Genomic DNA, 19,267 nt, shown 5'->3' with positions numbered 1-19,267 from the left:
ATATGAACTCTTGGCAATAAGATTAAAAAGTCAAAATATTTGATCCTGTCACTAATAATTTACCTTCAAATGCACTAACATGGCTTTTAGATATTGGAAACACTAAAATAAAATTATCATAATTACATGGAATTAAACTGATAGTGCCTGTTCAATTCCCCTCTCCAATTAATAGGTAAACATAAGATTCCTAGATTATAGAATTTTAACATCTAGAGAGACTACACGAAATATTTTCTACTTAAATGAACCACTTGGCAGGCATGGTGGCTCACACCTATAATCCAAACACTTAGAAGATGGAGGTAAAAAGGATCAGAGGTTCAAGGTCCTCAATATACAGCCAACCTAGATTACATAAGACCCTGTTTGGACATAAATTTTATAAAGAATTAATTAATTGATGCATAAATAAAATAATGAGTAAATAGAATATGGAGGGCATGCACCTGTAATCCTAGCATGAGGGAGAAATAGAGGGATTGCAACAAGTTTGAAGCCTGAATGTCTTTTGTTTGTTTTTGTTTTTCGAGACAGGCTTTCTCTGTGTAATTTTGGTGCCTGTCCTGGATCTCACTCTGTAGACCAGGCTGGCCTTGAACTCACAGATCTACCTGGCTCTGTCTCCTGAGTGCTGGGATTAAAGGCGTGCACCACCACCGCCCAGCACCAGAATGTTTTATATAAAGTTCTAAGACAGCCTGGAGTACAAAGCCAGGTATCTTTAAAAAAAAAAAAAAAAAAACCTTAAAATATAATAATATGACACTATTGACTTCAAAGAAATACCAAATTTCTAGACTCTCTTACAGTATTTAGTGTATTGTAAAATAACCTATACACTATAGAACAATTGTTTCTGTGCTTGGATTTACTACAAGAATAAAGCACTAAGTCCTTCCCAGAGGTCTAATACCTAAAAATAGGTTCAGACTTGGGCAGCTCCTAGAGAGTACAGAAAATCCATTTGACCCTGCAATACATTGTATCGTCCACTTTTGTTTGCAATCATTGAGAACAGATCTAAAACAGGATATAAACTGTATTTCCAAGAATAGCAAAAAAAAAAAAAAAAAAAAAAAGGGGTGGGGGGGTGGGGGGGGATTTAACCTGAATCATGAAACTATAACACTTTGACAACACTCAAAACAAATATTCGCAAAACCCAGAGATTTGTCAAATTGAAGATAACCATGGTCCAAAAAGTGTAAAATGCAGCTTCTTTTAATACAGAATGTACCATATATACTCTAAAGTAAGACCTTGTACCATATATAGATTCTGTATCATAAACATAAGTACATTAACTGTCTAACATTAAGCTATATTCTTACAGTTAATAATGCACTTAGTAGTAGAGTGTCTCTATGGGGCGAAGGCTCTGGGCTTAATCCCTAGGACTGTAAAAAGAAATATTAATATATATAAAATTCACATTTTTTGCAAATTCAAGGGATCCATTGGAGAAAAGAGTCAAAATAATTACAAGGGCCTAAACAAATGACCTAAAACCTACCAAATAGAAAGCTCAATCTATAGCTTCAAATATTCAAAGTGGTTTACCAATTTTTAAACCATGAATTCATCTCGAGTCTCAATAAAATTTCTAAATACTTTTATGATTATTATTCAGCTACATGGAATTATATAAAAGGTTGATCTTACTTTTTACACATAACACAGAGTTTCTTTGGAGCAGGTTTATGAGAGAAAGAGGAAAGGCAGGTGGTTGAACAAAAGAGGTGAGCTGATCCTTTTCGTTGATAAGCTGTCTGCCCCTTCTGTAGAGGTTTTTTGCAGTTTGCACAAGTGACTTTAACTGGTTTAGTGGGTTGCTGTTGGGCAGAAGGCTGGAATATCTGTTTAGGAAGTGAGGCCACTGGTGATAAAGAATCCACCCCTTGTTGTTTCTGGTTACGAGGAAATGATGCTGACTGCGAGATCCAAGAATCTTAAAAACAAAATATAGAAAAAAAGGATAATATAAATAGATATTTAAAGACATAGAAATTATCAAAGTAATAGTTTTAATTTCCCAGTTTGCCAAAGTTTACAATACTGATTGAAGCCACACATGGTGGCTCATGCCTATAATCCCAACATTTAAGAAACTGAAGGATTGCCGTGAATTTAAGACCAGCCTGAGCTCAAAAGTAAGACCTTATCTCAGACGCTAATAAAACAGCAATTTTGCAGAAGTAGAGTGTCTGCGGGTAAGATTGTCTGCTTTCTAGAAATAATACATTATAGTATTAAAAATGGCAAGACAGTAATTTCAAGTGTTCTCATAAAAAGTATATGGTATAATATATGATTGGCTTGATTTCATCATTCCACAATACATACATATTTCTAATCAATATGCTCTACATGATAAAAGCATATTATTTGTTTGCCAGTCTAAATTATAAAGGAAGGGGGCGCACGCCTTTAATCCCAGCACTCAGGAGACAGAGCCAGGTGGAGCTCTGTGAGTTTGAGGCCAGCCTGGTCTACAGAGTGAGATCCAGGACAGGCACCAAAACTACACAGAGAAACCCTGTCTCGAAAAACCAAAAATAAATGAAAGAATGAAATGAATGAATGAATAAGAAAGAATAAAAAAGGAAAGGAGCTAGACAATAGCTCAGTTGGTAATGTACTTGCTGCACAAGTATAAGGGTCTGAATTCAACAGACTTCATGGTTTTTATTTTTGCTTTGTTTGCTTGGTTTGGTTTGTTTTTGAGGGTACTTTATTTTATTTTATTTTATTTTTTTTGGTTTTTTTTGTTTGTTTGGTTTGGTTTTTTTTGTGCCTTTTTTAAAGCAAGCCAATGGAGTAGAAAGATGGCTCTTCCAGAGGTCCTGAGTTCAATTCTCAGCAACCATATGGTGGCTCACAACCATCTAATGAGACCTGGTGTCCTTCTTTCAGGTCTGCAGGCACACATGCAGGCAGAACACTATATACATAATAAATATTTAAAAAAAAAGAAAAAGCAAGCCAAGTATGACACACACACTCATAATCCCAGGAGGAGGCAAAGACAGATCCCTAGGGCTCACTGGCCAGCCAGTCTAGCCAACTTAGTGAGCTCCAGGCAAATTAGAGTCTTTGTCTCAAACTCAAGATTAATCTCTAGCATCCAAAGGAGTGAACATGTACCCCATACAAACACTCATGCACATACACATACAAAGCAGTAAGTAAAAATAAATTTAATAAGTTTGTATTCTACCACTTCTAAGATTGGTGTATTAGAAAAATGTGTTTCATTCTTCTTTAAACTAGAAATAGTATCAAACATTAAAGTGATAATACATGTAACAAAGCTAGCACAGTGGCTAGCATACAGAAAGCACTAAAAAATGTCATTGGTTATGAGACAGGAAGTGCAGACAGAGAAACCTTGTCTTGAAAAACCAACAAATAACCAAGCATGTTACCAAATCTTAGAAAGACTTCTTTACCTACAAAAGCATTTAAGAATCAGCCTAATTAATGGTTTCAAGCAATTGCATACTTTCAGTCAAATTTTGAATTATTACCTGACTATATTAATGCTCTTCAACTTAAAAAAGAAATGGTGATGTAGCTCAACCAAACATGTACTCACCAAGCATGCATAAAGCCCAGGACAGTCCTCAGCACCACAAAAAAAATAGGCACAGTAACACAATTCTATAATCCTAGCACTTGGAATAGGGGACAGAAGAATCAAAAGTTCCGAGTCATGGAGCTGTAAAGATGGCTCAGAAGTTAAAAATACTCCTCTTACAGAGGACTAGGGTTCAAGTCCCAGTATCTACATGGTGACTAGCAACCATCGGTAACTCTAGTTTCTAGGGAATCTGCCACCTCCTGTTCTCCATGGCATGAAGGCATGTACGTGGTGCATATACATATATGTAAGTAAAAACTCACACATAAAATAAAAATTTTTTAAATTCCTTTAAAATTTAAAAATATTATTGGTTATATAGTTATTTTGAGGCCAGCTGGGGCTATGTGAAACCTTGAGTGATGGGTGATTTGAATGAGCAATGTCCCTCATGTATTTAAAGACTTGGTCCCTAGCGGGTTTAACTGCTTAGGGAAATTATAGAACTTTTAGGATGTGCAGTCTCCTGAAGTAAATAAATCACTGGAGGCAAGCTAATTTGAGATGAATACATATGAACACATAAAACAGACTGCCTCCAATAAAATACACACACACACATAAAATAATGCATTCTGGAACTGTTTTCCTGCTATCATTAATTTTAACTGATCAATTTTAGTAAATGGGTATAAAGATAGTGTGTATATATATATGGCTGAACACACTCTAGGTAGTTAGAGGCACTTTCTGCTCTTCCAGATGAACCAAGTTCTGTTCTCAGCACCCATGTCAAGAAGCTCACAACTGCATGTAGCACCAGCTCAAAGGATCAGAAACCCTCTTCTGACCTCCTCAGGCACCCCTACATTTACAGAGACACAAACACAAATACAAATCTTTAAAAGGTCAAAAATCACTGGAAAGTAATGGTGCATGTCTTTCAGATGTCTGAGTCCAAGGCCAGAAGAGATCCAGTGAGATCCAGGACAACTCAGGCTACACAGAGAAACCTTGTCTCAAAATATGGATGGATGGATGGATGGACGGACAGACGGACAGATGGACAAACATACAAATAAATAAGGTCAAAATGCTTACACATAGTATGCTTAAACTAGAGGACTTTAATAAAGGTACCGTGGCACACTTTTTTAATCTGAGTTTCAGGAGGCAGAGGCAGGTAAATCAAAGAGTTCCAGGCCAGCCAGCAATACAGAGTGAGATCCTGTCTCCAAAAACAACAAGAATTGTTTTGTTTGTTTTCAATTCAAATACTGGATCACTAAGATCTTCAATTCCGTGGGATCATCTTTTGATCACCTACTTTATCAACAAGGGCATCTATTGTATACTTACTTGGGGGAAATGGTGTCTGATTATTTTGGGGTTTTGTCTTGGTTTGGGTTTTTTTTGGAGCTGAGGATCGAGCCCCAGGACCTTGCAAGCACTCTACCACTGAGCTAAATCCCCAGCCCCTTGTTTCATTTTTTAACGGTTTGAAGAAATCAGCTCTCATTCTGGGAGCCAGCTCTCTTTCACCATGTGAATTCCCTGGATGAACCCCAAGTGATCAGGCTTGCTAGCATGGGTATTTATTCACTGAGCTATCCTGCCAGCTCTACGTTTTCTTAAGTGCATTGTACATTCCTTTATATAATAAATAAGTAGTGCGTTGGGGATTTAGCTCAGTGGTAGAGCGTTTGCCTAGCAAGCACAAGGCCCTGGGTTCAATCCTCAGCTCCAAAAAAAAAAAAGAATGCAGGCTGGCCAGGTGGTGGTGGCGCACGCCTATAATCCCAACACTCAGGAGGCAGAGGCAGATGGATCTCTGTGAGTTCAAGGACAGGCTGGTCTACAGAGCAAGTCCAGGACAGGCTCCAAAGCTACAGAGAAACCCTGTCTCGAAAAACAAAAACAAAACAAAACAAAACAAAAAATTAAAAAGAAAATAATAAATAAATAAAAGATAAAAGAGAGTGGTTGAGGAACATGTCCAATGACAGGACTCTACATGCATGTGTACATAGACACTGTGGTGGTTTGAATAAGAAGGCCCCCCATTTGTTCACACATTTGAATGCTTGGTCATCAGAAGGTGGCACTATTGGAGAGGGATTAGGAGGTGTGGCCTTGTTGGAGTATGTCACTAGGTTTCAAAAGCCCACACAAGGCCTAGTCTCTCTTCCCCTGACTGTGGATCAGGATGTAGCTCTCACCATGATGATACTAGACCAGGCCTTTGAACGGTAAGCAAGCCTGCAATTATATGCCTTCTTTTATAAGAGTTGTTTGGGTCATGGTCTCTTCACAGCAACATAACAGTGACTAAGACAAGCGCACACACAAAGCTCATATAAACAGCACACATAACAATACTCATATACATGCATAATTACACATACACATGTATGCATATGTATGGAGAAGAGGTATTGAAACAAATTTCTAAAATGAGTAATAAGAAACATCTCTTCAGGGGCTGGAGAGATGGCTCAGAGGTTAAGAGCGCTGCTTGCTTTCCCAAAAGTCCTGAGTTCAATTCCCAGCACCCACATGGTGGCTCACAACCACCTGTAAATGAGATCTGGCGCCCTCTTCTGGCCTATAGGGATATGTGCAGACAGAACACTGTATACCTAATAAATAAATAAATCTTAAAAAAAAAAAAAGAAAGAAAGAAACATCTCTTCAGCCAGGTGGTGGTGGCAGACACCTTTGATGCCTGCACTCGGAACCTTCTATAACTTACTAACCATCCCCTCCATACCACTCCTACAGGGTTTCTCTGTGCAGCCCTGGCTGTCCAGGAACTTGATCCATAGACCAGGCTGGCCTCACACTCAGAAATCTGCCTGCCTCTGCCTCCCAAGAAATGGGATTGAAGGTGTGCACCACCACACCCAGCTCCATTTTTTTTTTTCCCAAACTAAAATGTATGGGGATAACCTATGTCCTAACTTCACCTCTAGAAATATATGCTAAGAAGATGGCCAGAAATATGAACAAAATATAGTAAATAGAAAAAAACAAAGGTAGAAATGGACACAAATCCCCACTGGACAGTCATGAACATATATAAACAGTTAGGTGCCATGGTGCATCCCAGTAATACCAGACTCAGAAGGCTGAAACATAAAGGTCACTGTGAGGTCAAGGATACAAAGTGGGATCTGACCATGTCTCAACTAATGCCCACAAATTATACAGAAACTGTTAATGTTGTGAGAAGTATAATATTAAAGGGAAAAACAAAAAACCTAAGGCTGGAGATTAGGCTCAGTGGTTAAGAATGCTTGTTCTTGCAAAGGCCCTCAGCATGTACATGGAGGCACACCACCTTCTTGAGCACCAGGCACACAAACAGTGCATAGACATACATACAAATGGTGCATAGACATACATGCAGGCAAAATACTCATAGACACAAAATAATAAAGTAAAAAGTAATAATAAAAATAATAAAATTAAATGATAGTATACATAGCTACATTTCAACTAGGCTTAATTTAATTAAAAAAAAAAACAAAAAACAAAAAACTACCAGAATTTAAAGATAACTACAAACAGCATTGAGAATGATCATGTTCAATTAGTATAAGGGACTCTGCCCCTCATTCTTAAATGCCCCTTATACATTTTCCAAACATTCTTCACTGATCAGATACTAATTTCAAGTAAATAAACAAAAGTAACAGGCTGGAGAGTTGGCTTATAGGTTAAGAGTAACTGGCTATACCTCCAGAGGACCCACGTTTGATTCCCAGCACCCACATGGGGGCTCACAACCATCTATAATTCCAGTTTCTGGGTTTTCTATACCTCTTCTAGCCTCAAATTCATGGTGCACAAGCAAATTCATACACATTGAATAAATAAATTCGTTTAAAAAAGAAATAACTGCCGGTCGGTGGTGGCGCACGCCTTTAACCCCAGCACTCGGGAAGCAGAGGCAGGTGGATCTCTGTGAGTTCGAGGCCAGCCTAGGCTACCAAGTGAGTCCCAGGAAAGGTGCAAAGCTACACAGAGAAACCCTGTCTCAAAAAACCGAAAAGAAAAGAAATAACTATGGCTAGATAAATGGCTTAGCAGTTAAGAGCACCGGCTGCTCTTCCTAAGGATCTGAGTTCAATTCCCAGCAACCACATGGTGGCTCACAACCATCTGTAATGATATCTGGTGTCCTCTTCTGGCCTGCAGGATACACACAGGCAGAACACTGCATGCATAATAAATAAATAAATCTTTGAAAAAAGTAGTAACTGGCATATCTATCAAAGTGCAGTACACATCAATTACATTTTATTTAGTAACTCAAATTAATTCTCCACAATTCCTAGGGTGTTAAAGTTGCTAATGAGACTAAATAAGTGGAGACAGACACAGAGAGAAACTGAGGTAGAGACAGGCATATCTACACGCAGAGAAAGACGAAAGCAGAGGAATATACACTGTTATGGTTGTGAAAGGTCAGTTTTGTATGCTGGCTGGTTTGGGGAGGGAGCTTTTTGAGATACTGTCTCACTACAGCCTAAGACACCCTCAAATGTGCTATATGGCAAAGGACAGCTTTGAATTCCTGATCTCTCAAGTGCTTCATCTCTCAAGTGCTGGAAGTACAAGTATGTGCCACCACACCCAGCTAAGGCCAGAATTACTACAATCTCTGTATTTTACTATTTTTCAATGAGCAAAGAAGCTCACAGAAAGGAAGATCCAACAGTCAAGAACCATATCAACTTTCAAAAATGATAATAAACGAAGTGCTGATTGAAAACACTGGAAAAAAGTAAAATAAAATAAAAAACCAACGTAGACAGGCAATCAAAACCAAACACAAGGCAAGTGTACTGTCACACACTTTAATCCCAGCACTTTGGAGACAGAGGCAAGCAGACCTCTGAGTTCAAGGTCAGCCTGGTTTACATAGCAAGTTCCAGGCCAGTCAAGGATACACAGTGAGACCCTGGCTCAAAAGAACAAAAATAACAAGCAGACAAACCACAAGGACCTCAAAGTCATTGAGTAGAATATAGTAAATGTGTGCGTGTCAATCATCCCTTAAAATAGTTTAAAAATAAAAAACAATGTATTTGGCGTTCTTCAAAAGATAAGAAATAAAAGGATACCTTAGTCAATTCTTTAATTAAAATGTGGAAAATATGCAGAAAAAGAGAATATAAGTGCAATCATATAACATTTTCCAGGATATTATTTATCTTTTTCTTTTAATTTATATATTCAAACATTAATGCATATTAGCAAAAATCAATGACAAGATGCTATAGCTACACATTATTTTTAGTCCACTAAACATAAAATCAAACTGCTATTAATATTCTACTTCACAAATCCTATACATTGTTTTACAACTCATTAAAATTTCAAGCTTTAATGTCAACAGAATGAAAACATTTTCTATATGAAGATATTATACAAAGCAACACCTCTTATTACAATGAAAAAAGGATCAGACATATTATTAAGTTCATTTGCATGAAGTAGAGTATCACTACTTACCAGGATTATGATGCGGTGCAGACTCTCCATTCTGAAACACATCTCCTGCAACATTCATCCTACCAGGATTAAAAGGTCCTACTCCAGACTTGGTCTGTGAAGTTAAAGATGGGGTGTATGTTTGTATATTAACACCAAGGTTACTTGACTGGAGTCCGTTAGAGACATCTCCCAGGGTGGTATTATGCAGTGATGTTACATGAGTAATCATTAAGTTCATATCTCTCCCGTCAGTATTTTCTAGCTGGCCATCACTCACAGAGCTTACGCCCGTCTCTAAGGTTGTAACATTAGCAATCTGAATTTCAGAGTCTGGTTCTGTGGTAATACCACTATTACCCATTCCTGTGTTTACCTTACTTCTTGAAAAAGTGGAAGTAGAGAAATCCACATCATTCGTTCTGGTTTTAGTTTCAGAAGGTCTTCTTTCAATAAAATTTGAGGAATTCTTCTCTTGCCCTTGATTTGTCTCCATGTCCTCTTCATCATCAATGACAATTGTCTCACTTACACTGCCCTTCTGAGAAGCCAACTCTTTCGAGGAAGGAAGGACTTTGGGATCATTTCCTTGTAGTTCTTCATTTTTTGAAGATGTAAATGTTACGCTTCTTTGTTCGGCAACCGAAGGTGCAGAAGATGGAGGAGGTTGTACAGGTTCAATAAAAACAACGTCATCATCATCTTCCACTGATGAATTCTGAAACTTACTAGATCTAGACACTAAAGGATTCGGTGGGCCACTAAATGAATTTCCTACGTTCGTGAGACTAGTTGCCATGGCTGTACTTCCTAATAAAACAGGAGTTTGATCAGTCAATTCCAATGTTCCCACTGAACTTGTGTCCATGCCAAAGAACCTGTTCAGGGAAATGAAATATATATGTGAATATGTGACCTGATTTTTAAAGAAGCACTTATTTTCTGTTGTAAGACTGCTGTAATTACCTTCTGTGGTCTCAAACATTGCATTTTTTACATATCCATATAGCTACATGCATGAGAACAAGGAAAATAGCTGGTCCTCAGTAATCATGTGTACTACACTCCGGTTTTCTTTCTAGAGATACACACTATTTACTCTATAAAGTTTACCCAACAATAAGTGTCAACAGAAAATCCAAAACTAACATGATAATATGAAAGTAAGAGGTCAACATCAGGTATCATCCTCTATTGTTCTCTATTTTTTCTTTTTCTTTTTTTTTTTTTAAGATGGAATCTTTCACTGAACCTGGAACTCACTGTTAATTTTTGGTCTTTGGACATTCAGAAACATTCATTTTGCTGTTAACAAATTTTTCACAACCACCCAGTTTAAGAAAGTTGACAGGGGTTTGGGGGAAAAGAAAGTAAGTTGGCAGGTCCTAAGAAGTGTGGTACTGCTGACACCTTAATCTGATCCGAGTGAAATGGATTCCACATTTCTGGCCCCCAAAACTATCAGGTTAAATTTCTGTTGTTTTAAGCTACGAAGTTTATTATAGTTTGTTGCAGCAGCCATAGGAAACCCATATAATCCACTTCTCTGTTCAATCATCTCCCAAACAACCTTTTACTCTAGATGTAATTTGTATCCTATGTTAATAATTAAGAAATTGCAAGCCAGACATTGTACAGGCCTTTAATTCCAAGCCAAGGCAGGTGGAGTTCCAGACCAACCTGCTTTTACATAATGGTCCAGGCCAGCCAGAACTACACAATAAAACCCTATCTTTATATATAAAGGAAGGCCAGGCAGTGGTGGCACACACCTTTAATCCCAGCACTAAGATCAGGGGCAGGCAGATCACTGAGTTCAAGGCCAGCTTTGTCTACAGAGCAAGTTCCAGGACAGCCAGGGCTACAGAGAGAAACCCTGTCTCTAAACCACCTCCAATCCCCGATAAAGGAAGGAATTGTAGCTTAGGGATTGGAGAGGTGGCTCAGCAATTTACTGACGGTTTTTACAGAGGATCTAGGTCTAATTCTCAGTACCCACGTGCTCAACCATCTTTAACTCTAGGGAATCAGATGGTTTCTTCTGGCCTCCATGGGCATCAGGAATATACATGATGCAGACATACATATAATAGTAAAATTTATACACCCAAAGACACACACACACACACACACACACACACACACACACACACACACACACAAGCAAATACTCTCCTTCTCTCTCTCAAAAATTGTAACTTAGATAAGCTAGTTTGTTCAAGTATACAGTATGAAAACACAAGCCTCTAAACTCAAGAGCCCATGGCCTTCCAATGCTCTGCTACATTCAACTATTTCTGCTCATTTGTTGTTATTTTTAGAAAGGCTTTCACTATGTAACCCAATCTAGTCTCAAATCATGGCAATCCTCCTGTCTCAGCCTCAAATACTGGTTTATAGCTGGCATGAGCCACCCCACCACATCCAGCTCCAATTAAAATTCTCTAAATACCTAACATAATGCTCATGTTGAAGCCAAAAAGAGAAGGCAGAGCTAATAAAAGAAAAAAACAATTCTTGAATACATACTGGAGATGAGATTGTATACACAAAAGATAGCATTACTAATTCTCAAGAAATCTTGAGATCTTAGAAATGAGAGATCAGTGGTCCAAGCTGAGGGGGAAAAAAAATAGAGAGCTTACACTCTAGGTAGATTTGTAGACATGACAGAAGTTGAAATGATTTATAGATGGCAATTTTATTTTCAGAGGAAGCTACCTAAAGAGACAACAGATATACAGGTATTATTTGTGTATGTGTGTATGCACATTCATAAGTATACACATATATAGGCATGCATGCACATGTGCACAGAGGCCAGAAGTCAGCATGCATTTATTCTTCAATGGCTCTTATTTGAATGTAATTAGCCCCCATAAGCTCATGGAGAGGGATACTATTAGGAGGTATGGCCTTGTTGGAGGCATGCTTTGAGGTCTCATCTATGCTCAAGCCATACCCAGTGACTGAGTTCACTTCCTGCAATCAAGATGTAGGACTCTCAGCTCCAGCACCATGTCTGCCTTCATGCTGCTGTGTCCTCACCATGATGATAATGGACTAAACCACCCCAGTTAAATGTTTTCCTTTGTAAGACTTGCCATGTTCATGGTGTCTCTTCACAGCAATAGAAACCCTAACACAGCTCTTTACCTTATTTTTTTTAATTAAGGTTTAGTTTTATTTTATTTATGTGTGTATGTACTAAGTGCATGTCACATATGTGTAGATATCCATAGAGGCCAAGAGAGGGCATTAGATCCCCAGAGCTGGAATTACAGGCAGTTGTAAGCTGCTCAGAGTGGGTGCTAGGAACAAACTCAAGTCTTCTAGAAGAACAAGAAGCACTCTTAACCACTGAGTCATCTCTCCAACACTTTCCACCTTAATTTTTGTTTTGTTTTTGTTTTGTTTTGTTTTGTTTTTCAAGACAGGGTTTCTCTGTGTAGCTTTGGAGACTGTCCTAGATTTCACTCTGTAGACTAGGCTGGCCTTGAACTCAGAGATCCGCTTGGCTCTGCCTCCTCCTTTTTTGCTTTGACATGTCAGCTCCTGATAGTACCAATCTACTTCAGAGAAAATATGGGCATTGAAGAAACTGCATATGGAGTTAACTTTCATTGTGGCAAAAATTAGCCACTGGACAATAAAGTATCCTCAAATCAACTGCTGACAAACAGGACAGACAGGACATGAAACAAAGGACTACCGATTCTTGCCAAAACAAGTGTGGTTGTGGCTTTAACAAAAGGCATCTTCTGAAGCCAGGACAATATGGCACCATCCCTGAAGTGAATGGCCTTTGCAATCTGGAAAAGGTACTGTGCCCTTTTCTTCGAAGGCAGCTGAACAGGGAGTGGGCTGATGACTTCTGATGTGCAATGGAACAGCAGATGAAGCAGTTATTCTTGAAGAATAACTAAGCTCACCCCTCTCAATAGTAGACTGGCATTTAATAGAGGGATGTAGAGAAGAACGGGATGCCAAGATGAAGCCACATATACACAGCCAAGAATAATGGACAGCTGAATAAAAAAAAAAAATAAAAAAAAATAAAAAAAATCAACTGAGTGCTGGGATTAAAGGCGTGCGCCGCTGCCACCACCACACAGAATCTCTTGCTTAACCTGGAGCTCACCAAATTAACTAGACTGACTGGCTAGCAAGTTTCAGAGATCCTGCTGTCTCTACTTCTCCACTGCTAGGATGACAGACATGTACCACCACACACAGCTTCTGTAATTACATGGGTGCTTGAACTCAGGTCCTAATGCTTGTGCAGTAACCATTTTTTCATCTGAGCCATCATCCCAGCCCCTGGCTGTGTAAATCTTAAAAGCCTGGCTTAAAACCATAAAATACAGCCGGGCAGTAGTGGTGCATGCCTTTAATACCAGTACTTGGGAGGCAGAGCCAGGCGGATCTCTGAGTTTGAGACCAGCCTGGGCTACCTTTCCAGGAAAGGCACAATGCTACACAGAGAAACCCTGTCTCGAAAAACAAAAAACAAAAAACAAAAAAAAAAAAAACCCATAAAGTACAAAGAGCTACTAGGATGGAGGACATACATGTAAGTATCACTTCGATTAATAGGTGACAGGGTAGAGAATGTGTTCACCGTTTATCATAATCTTAATTTTTAGATCACATGATTTTCATTTTTTTAAGCTAATTTAGGGGGAACTTGGCTTTTACGTTTGAGATAGGGCCTAATTATGTAGTCCTAGCTGGCCAGGTACTCAATATGTAACTCAAGATAGCCTTGAACTTGTGGCAATCCTCCTGCCTTATCCTCCCAAGTGCTAGGATTACAGGTGTAAGCTATCATGTCTGGCTATAAATTTAAGTTTTTTTAAAGATTTATTTATTATGTACACATAATAAATGTTCTGCCTGCATGCCAGAAGAGGGCACCAGATCTCATTATAGATGGTTGTGAGCCATCATGTGGTTGCTGGGAATGGAACTCAGAACCTCTGGAAGAGTAGCCAGTGCTCTTAACCTCTGAACTATTTCTCCAGCCCCAAATTTAAGTTTATTAAAACAGAAAGAGGTATGAAGATGTAGCTCAGTTGGCAGACTGTTTGCCTAGCATGCACAAAATCCTGGGTTCAGATCCCTATCATGACATAAACCAGGGGCAGAAGCACCCATTTGTAATCCCAGAACATAATGAGAAGGCAAGCGACCCTGGCACTGGGGTCTTGTATTAAAAAGTAAAACAAAGGCACTGTCTTTGACTTAGGCATTCAAGTCTCAGTTGTAAGCTCAGGACTAGGAAAAGAATGAGTAAGTGGAAACCTCCTTGACCTGGTACCTAGCAGTGACCTCTTCTTTTGGGAACTGAGGTATTCCTTTGGAAGTGAGCTGCACAACTGAGAAAGCATTTGCTAATGCTAAGACCCTTCTGACAGAGTGATCGTGACAGCGCACTGCTGATGTATGACCTCAACAAGTGACAAGGAGTGAAGTAGTACCAAGGATCTATGAGCTTAAAGAAGCAGTCAGAGAGCCGGGCTTGGTTAGGCCCACCCACATCTTCAACACCAGCATGCAGGAAAGGAATTGGGCAGATTTTTGTGAGTCTGAGACCCGCCTGGTCTATAATGCAAGTTCAAGGATACCTAGGACTACATAGTGAAACCTAGTCTAAAAACAAACAAAAACCAAAGCACAACACAAAACAGCAACAAAGCAACAAGAAATCAGCCATGGCTCTTAATACTTATGGGACTCCCACAAGAAAACAGACAAATTCATGGAGAGAACAAAAACCTGCATACTCCTCTAAAAGAAAATCAGAATGTTTTGAGACTTAAAATGAACAATTTTGAGACAAGTATCTAGAGAGCTAATGGACAACCAGTGAGATGATCTGGATATAATACTGAAAAAAAAAAAAAATAGAAGTAACTGAAATGGCAGCTGTTTAGTGAAACTGAAGAGCAGCATGTTTGTAAGGAACAATATTCCAACTTGAAAAAGAAAACAAAAGCTTAAGAAAAAAGTATTCCAAATAACTGGGCAGTGGTGGCACATGCCTTTAATCCCAGCACTGGGAGGCAGAAGCTGTCAAGTAAGGCCAACCTAGCCTATAAAGCTAGTTCCAGTACAGCTAGGGCTACCGAGAGAAATCCTGTCTTGAAAAAAACAAAAGAAAAAAAGACGTAGCATAGAAAAACATATAGTTGATGGTCAGAAACTTTATTCCAAAACATAGAGAAAAAGCACAGACTGAGCAACTGTTAACTGGTCAAGAAATCAAAACTTTACAGCTGAACATAACATGAGTGTTCAGCTGTGCTACTAGATTTACAGTGGTAATACAGTGGCTATACACAAATAAACTTGAAGATTCCCACCAATTAAGAATTCATGCCAGGCGGTGGGGGGTGGGGGGACGCCTTTAATCCCAGCACTTGGGAGGCCAAGGTAGGCATATCTCTTTAAGTTCAAGGCCAGCCTGGTCTACAGAGATCCAGATCCAGGATAAGCACCAAACTACATAGGCAAACCCTGTCTCAAAAAACCAAAAGGAAGAATTCATAAAATCATCCCAGGGCTTTGTGAATGGAAGACCTTCATTCTAAATTTTACTCTACCTCTGTTGTCAGAATAAGCAAAGCTATGTATCATGAAACTTAGCTTTAGTGACTGCCTATCTTCCCATTAATTTAATTTAAATTCCATGTTAAAGACAATTCAGGTTTAAAGGATATGGAAGTATTTTATTACTATATGTAATATGGCTTAAGGCCAGCCTGGGCTACATGAGACTTTGTCTATTAAAACAAAATAACAACAAAACCTTTTAAATAAATAAGGACAAAAGAAACAGCAACATAAAACGGGGACAAACTAAGCCTAAATTCATAATGGAAGGAAAAAAAATTTTAAGTAGAAATAAATAACATTAAAATAGAAAAACAAAAGCAAAGACTAATTCTTTGGGGAGAAGAAAAAAAGCCTCAAATTACTAAAAATGGGGATGTAACTACTAACTTTACAGAAATAGAATTTTTAAAGACTACCATGAGCAATTCATTATATGCCAAACTGGATAACAAAGATGAAATGAAAAAAAATCCTTAAAATTCACACAAAGGAAAAACATGAAATCTGAGTAGATCTAAAATAGGCAAGTTGATTAAGCCAGTAAGTCAGTAATCAGAAATATCTCAGCAAAAAATAAGATTAGGGCAGATAACTTTACTCGTGAATTCTATATCATTTCAAAATAACCAACAACCAAAAATAATGAAGAGGAACATTTCCAAACTCTTTTTTAATCCTGAATATATAAACACCTTACAGGCAACTTATGGTAATCTTTAAAAAGACAAATCCATGCCTTGCTTGGTGGTACAGGCCTTTAACATCAACACTGGGAGGCAGAGTAAGGAGGGTCTCAGTGAGTTGGAGACCAGCATGGTCTGTATATCAAACTTGAGGATAGCTAGAACTACAGAGACCCTTTCTCAAAAAATAAACAACAAAAAAAGCTCCAAAAGTCCTTAACAGAGAAATAAATAAATGAATGGATAAAGAATATGGTATACACAGAGTATGTTCTAGCATGAAGAATGGGATCCTTTTAGTTATAGGAAAATGGATGAACTAGAGGAAATCATGTTGGGTAAATTAATACACCTGGGTCCTGTGCTTTCTTTCATATATGGTAACAAAAATAAAAATGACCTAAAGGAAAAAAAACTCACAAAACTGGTCCATCACTTAGACCATGTACAATATATTAATAAATCTCAAAAAACAATCAAAATCTAAATAGAAGCCAACTAAAACTCATAGAAAGAGAGAAAACTTCATCCCACTGGAATAGTCATTCATTTTTAGATGACACCAAAAACACAGATAAGAAAAAACATTAGGGGGTTGGGAATTTAGCCCTGGGTTTGGTCCTCAGCTCTGGCCAAAAAAAAAGAAAGAAAGAAAAGAAAAAACATTAGACTGCTCAAGATTTACAGTATTTGTGCAAAGAATTATTATTTCCAAGTAAATGAAGACAATGCAGAGGGAAAATACCTCCAAATCAAAGATCAACATCGAAATAAATGTAGGTAGGTAATTAGGTAGGTAGGTGGAATTTCCACAATACCAACATTTTTTTTAAATGAACATCATACTTAAATAAAACACTTTGCCAGAAAACATACAAACAACCAATAACCAAATCAAAAGATGGTCCAACATTATCAGTCATTAGGCAAATGTATATGAAACCAAGAGATCTCAACTGGATAGTATGTTATCTGTAATCTCAGCTCTGAAGAATGAACAAGACATTCAGGCCAGCCTGAGCTACATTTTAATATCTGTCTCAGGGTAGTGTGGCTCATGCCTTTAATCCCAGCACTCAAGAGGCAGAGGTGGGTGGTTCTGAGTATGAGGCCAGCCTAGTCTAAAAAGTGAGTTCCAAGACAGCTAGGGCTACACAGAGAAAAATGTTAAAAAAAGAGAAGGAAAAAAAAAGCTCAAGGTATGAAGAAACCTCAACAACTTTTTAGAAGTTGTATTATACTTATGTGTGCATGGGAGTGTGCATGTACATGGGTGTGTATGTCTATGGATATGTGTGCACATGCATGCATACAGTGTGTACAGAAGTCAGAGAAGTCAGTTCCCCACTTCCAACATGCAGATCCTAATAGTAAACACCTTTACCTGCTGAGCCACCTTACTGCCCAACCCCTCTAAGCAACTTTTTTTTAACTGAATTGCTATGTGATCCATCAATTGTATCACTGGATATACGTCCAAAAAGACAAGAAGGGAGAAACTCAAAGACATTTGTACATCTATGTTCACAAATGCCAAGAGGTTGAAGAAATCCAAATGTCTACCAAAGAATAAACAAAATATAGAATATCTACAAAATAGGAAACTATTCAGGTTGCGTTACAGAAGCACACGTCCTGGAGTACCTTAAAAAAAAAAAAAAAGACACACCACCTATGATCTCACTTGAGCCTCCTATAATGGTCAGATTCATCTAAGCAAAAGTAAAATGGCTGCTACAAGAGAGGTAAATGGGAAACTGTTTAATATTAGTTCTGGTTTTACAAGATAAAACAAAGTTCTAAAGATCTATTGCATGGCAACATGTGAGTGAGTGAGTGAGTGAACGAGTGTCTGACTGTCTGTCTGTCCCTCGTTGCTTTTGTTTTTGGGGAGAGAAGGTCTTACACAGTCTAGGGCCTCTGACTTTTAAATGTTGGGATTACAAGCTTGGTTGTTTTTGGTTTTGTTTTGGTTTAGTTTGGTTTGGTTTAGTTTTTCAAGACAAGGTTTCTCTGTGTGGCCCTGGTTATCCTAGAACTCTCAGACCAAGCTGGCCTCAAACTGGCCTCCATCTGCCTCTATCTCCCAAGTACTGGAACCAAAGGCATGCATCACCACAACCCAGCAATATTACATGTTTTGAGCTGTACTCTTAAGCTAGATATAGTGACTTTTAATTTCAATGCATAGGAAGCAGAAATGTTCTATATAGCAAGTTCCAGACTTGCCAGAACTACACATAGTGAGACTTTGCCTCAAAAAAGAATTAAGATGGGTAAAATGTAGGGCCAGAGGTACTGAAATTCAGTGATAGAATGCTTAACTAGCATTCCATAAGACCCTGTGTTCTCTGCAGCAGGAGAGGTATTATGTGGGTTTTTTATAAGAATTGAAAATGTTAAAGGGGAGAGGGCACACACGTCTATAATCCCAGCATTTGAGAAGCAGAGGCAGGCATGTCAGGTCTTCAAGAACAGCCTTAGTCACACAGCAATTGAGGCCAGCATAGGCTACATGGGACCCAGTCAAAAGAAAAAAAAAAAAGTTTAAACTTTAGTAAGAAAGAGAATATAATATCCTCTTCCTCACGCCCACTGGGGTGACTTTTTTTTTTAATGTGTATGGGTGTCTTGCCTCCAAGTATGTCAGTGCACTATGTGCATGACTGGTGCCCCTAGAGGCTAGAAGAAGAGTGCAGTATCCACTGGAATAGGAGTTACAGATGGCTGTGAGCTTCCATATGGGAGCTGGGAAATCAAACCCAAAGCTCTTAATCGCTGAACCATCATCTCTAGCCCGTCAATACTTTTTTTAAAGGAAAGTAACAAGTATGAACAAAGATGACCTGAAAGCAGAGGTTTTGTGCATGCCAATTAGCTGTAA

At 38.4% G+C, this 19,267-nt stretch overlaps 1 protein-coding gene and 1 non-coding gene across 6 annotated transcripts in view; one reads left to right on the top strand and one right to left on the bottom strand.

Annotated features, from left to right (window-relative positions):
* Zmym2 (zinc finger MYM-type containing 2) overlaps nucleotides 1-19,267 on the bottom strand; it is an 80,885-nt gene that overhangs the window by 48,389 nt on the left and 13,229 nt on the right. For 3 of the 5 annotated variants that reach the window (XM_036198679.1, XM_036198680.1, XM_036198678.1), the window contains exons 3-4: nucleotides 9,104-9,960; nucleotides 1,666-1,951 (exon numbers count right to left, since the gene is read on the bottom strand). In XM_036198679.1, coding sequence (XP_036054572.1) covers nucleotides 1,666-1,951; nucleotides 9,104-9,950 — 1,133 coding nt within the window. In that variant the 5' untranslated portion in view covers nucleotides 9,951-9,960. Of the gene's footprint in view, nucleotides 1-1,665; nucleotides 1,952-9,103; nucleotides 9,961-11,727; nucleotides 11,745-19,267 lie in introns of those variants that run through there. The other 2 variants (XM_036198677.1, XM_036198681.1) reach the window with 1 other exon arrangement.
* On the top strand, nucleotides 5,259-5,331 carry Trnaa-agc. The gene has a single exon. It is a non-coding gene; the product is annotated as a tRNA-Ala (tRNA).

Source organism: Onychomys torridus, chromosome 9 (assembly GCF_903995425.1).
Source record: "Onychomys torridus chromosome 9, mOncTor1.1, whole genome shotgun sequence".
Classification (NCBI taxonomy): domain Eukaryota; kingdom Metazoa; phylum Chordata; class Mammalia; order Rodentia; family Cricetidae; genus Onychomys; species Onychomys torridus.
This window is presented reverse-complemented; position numbering and strand designations above follow the sequence as displayed.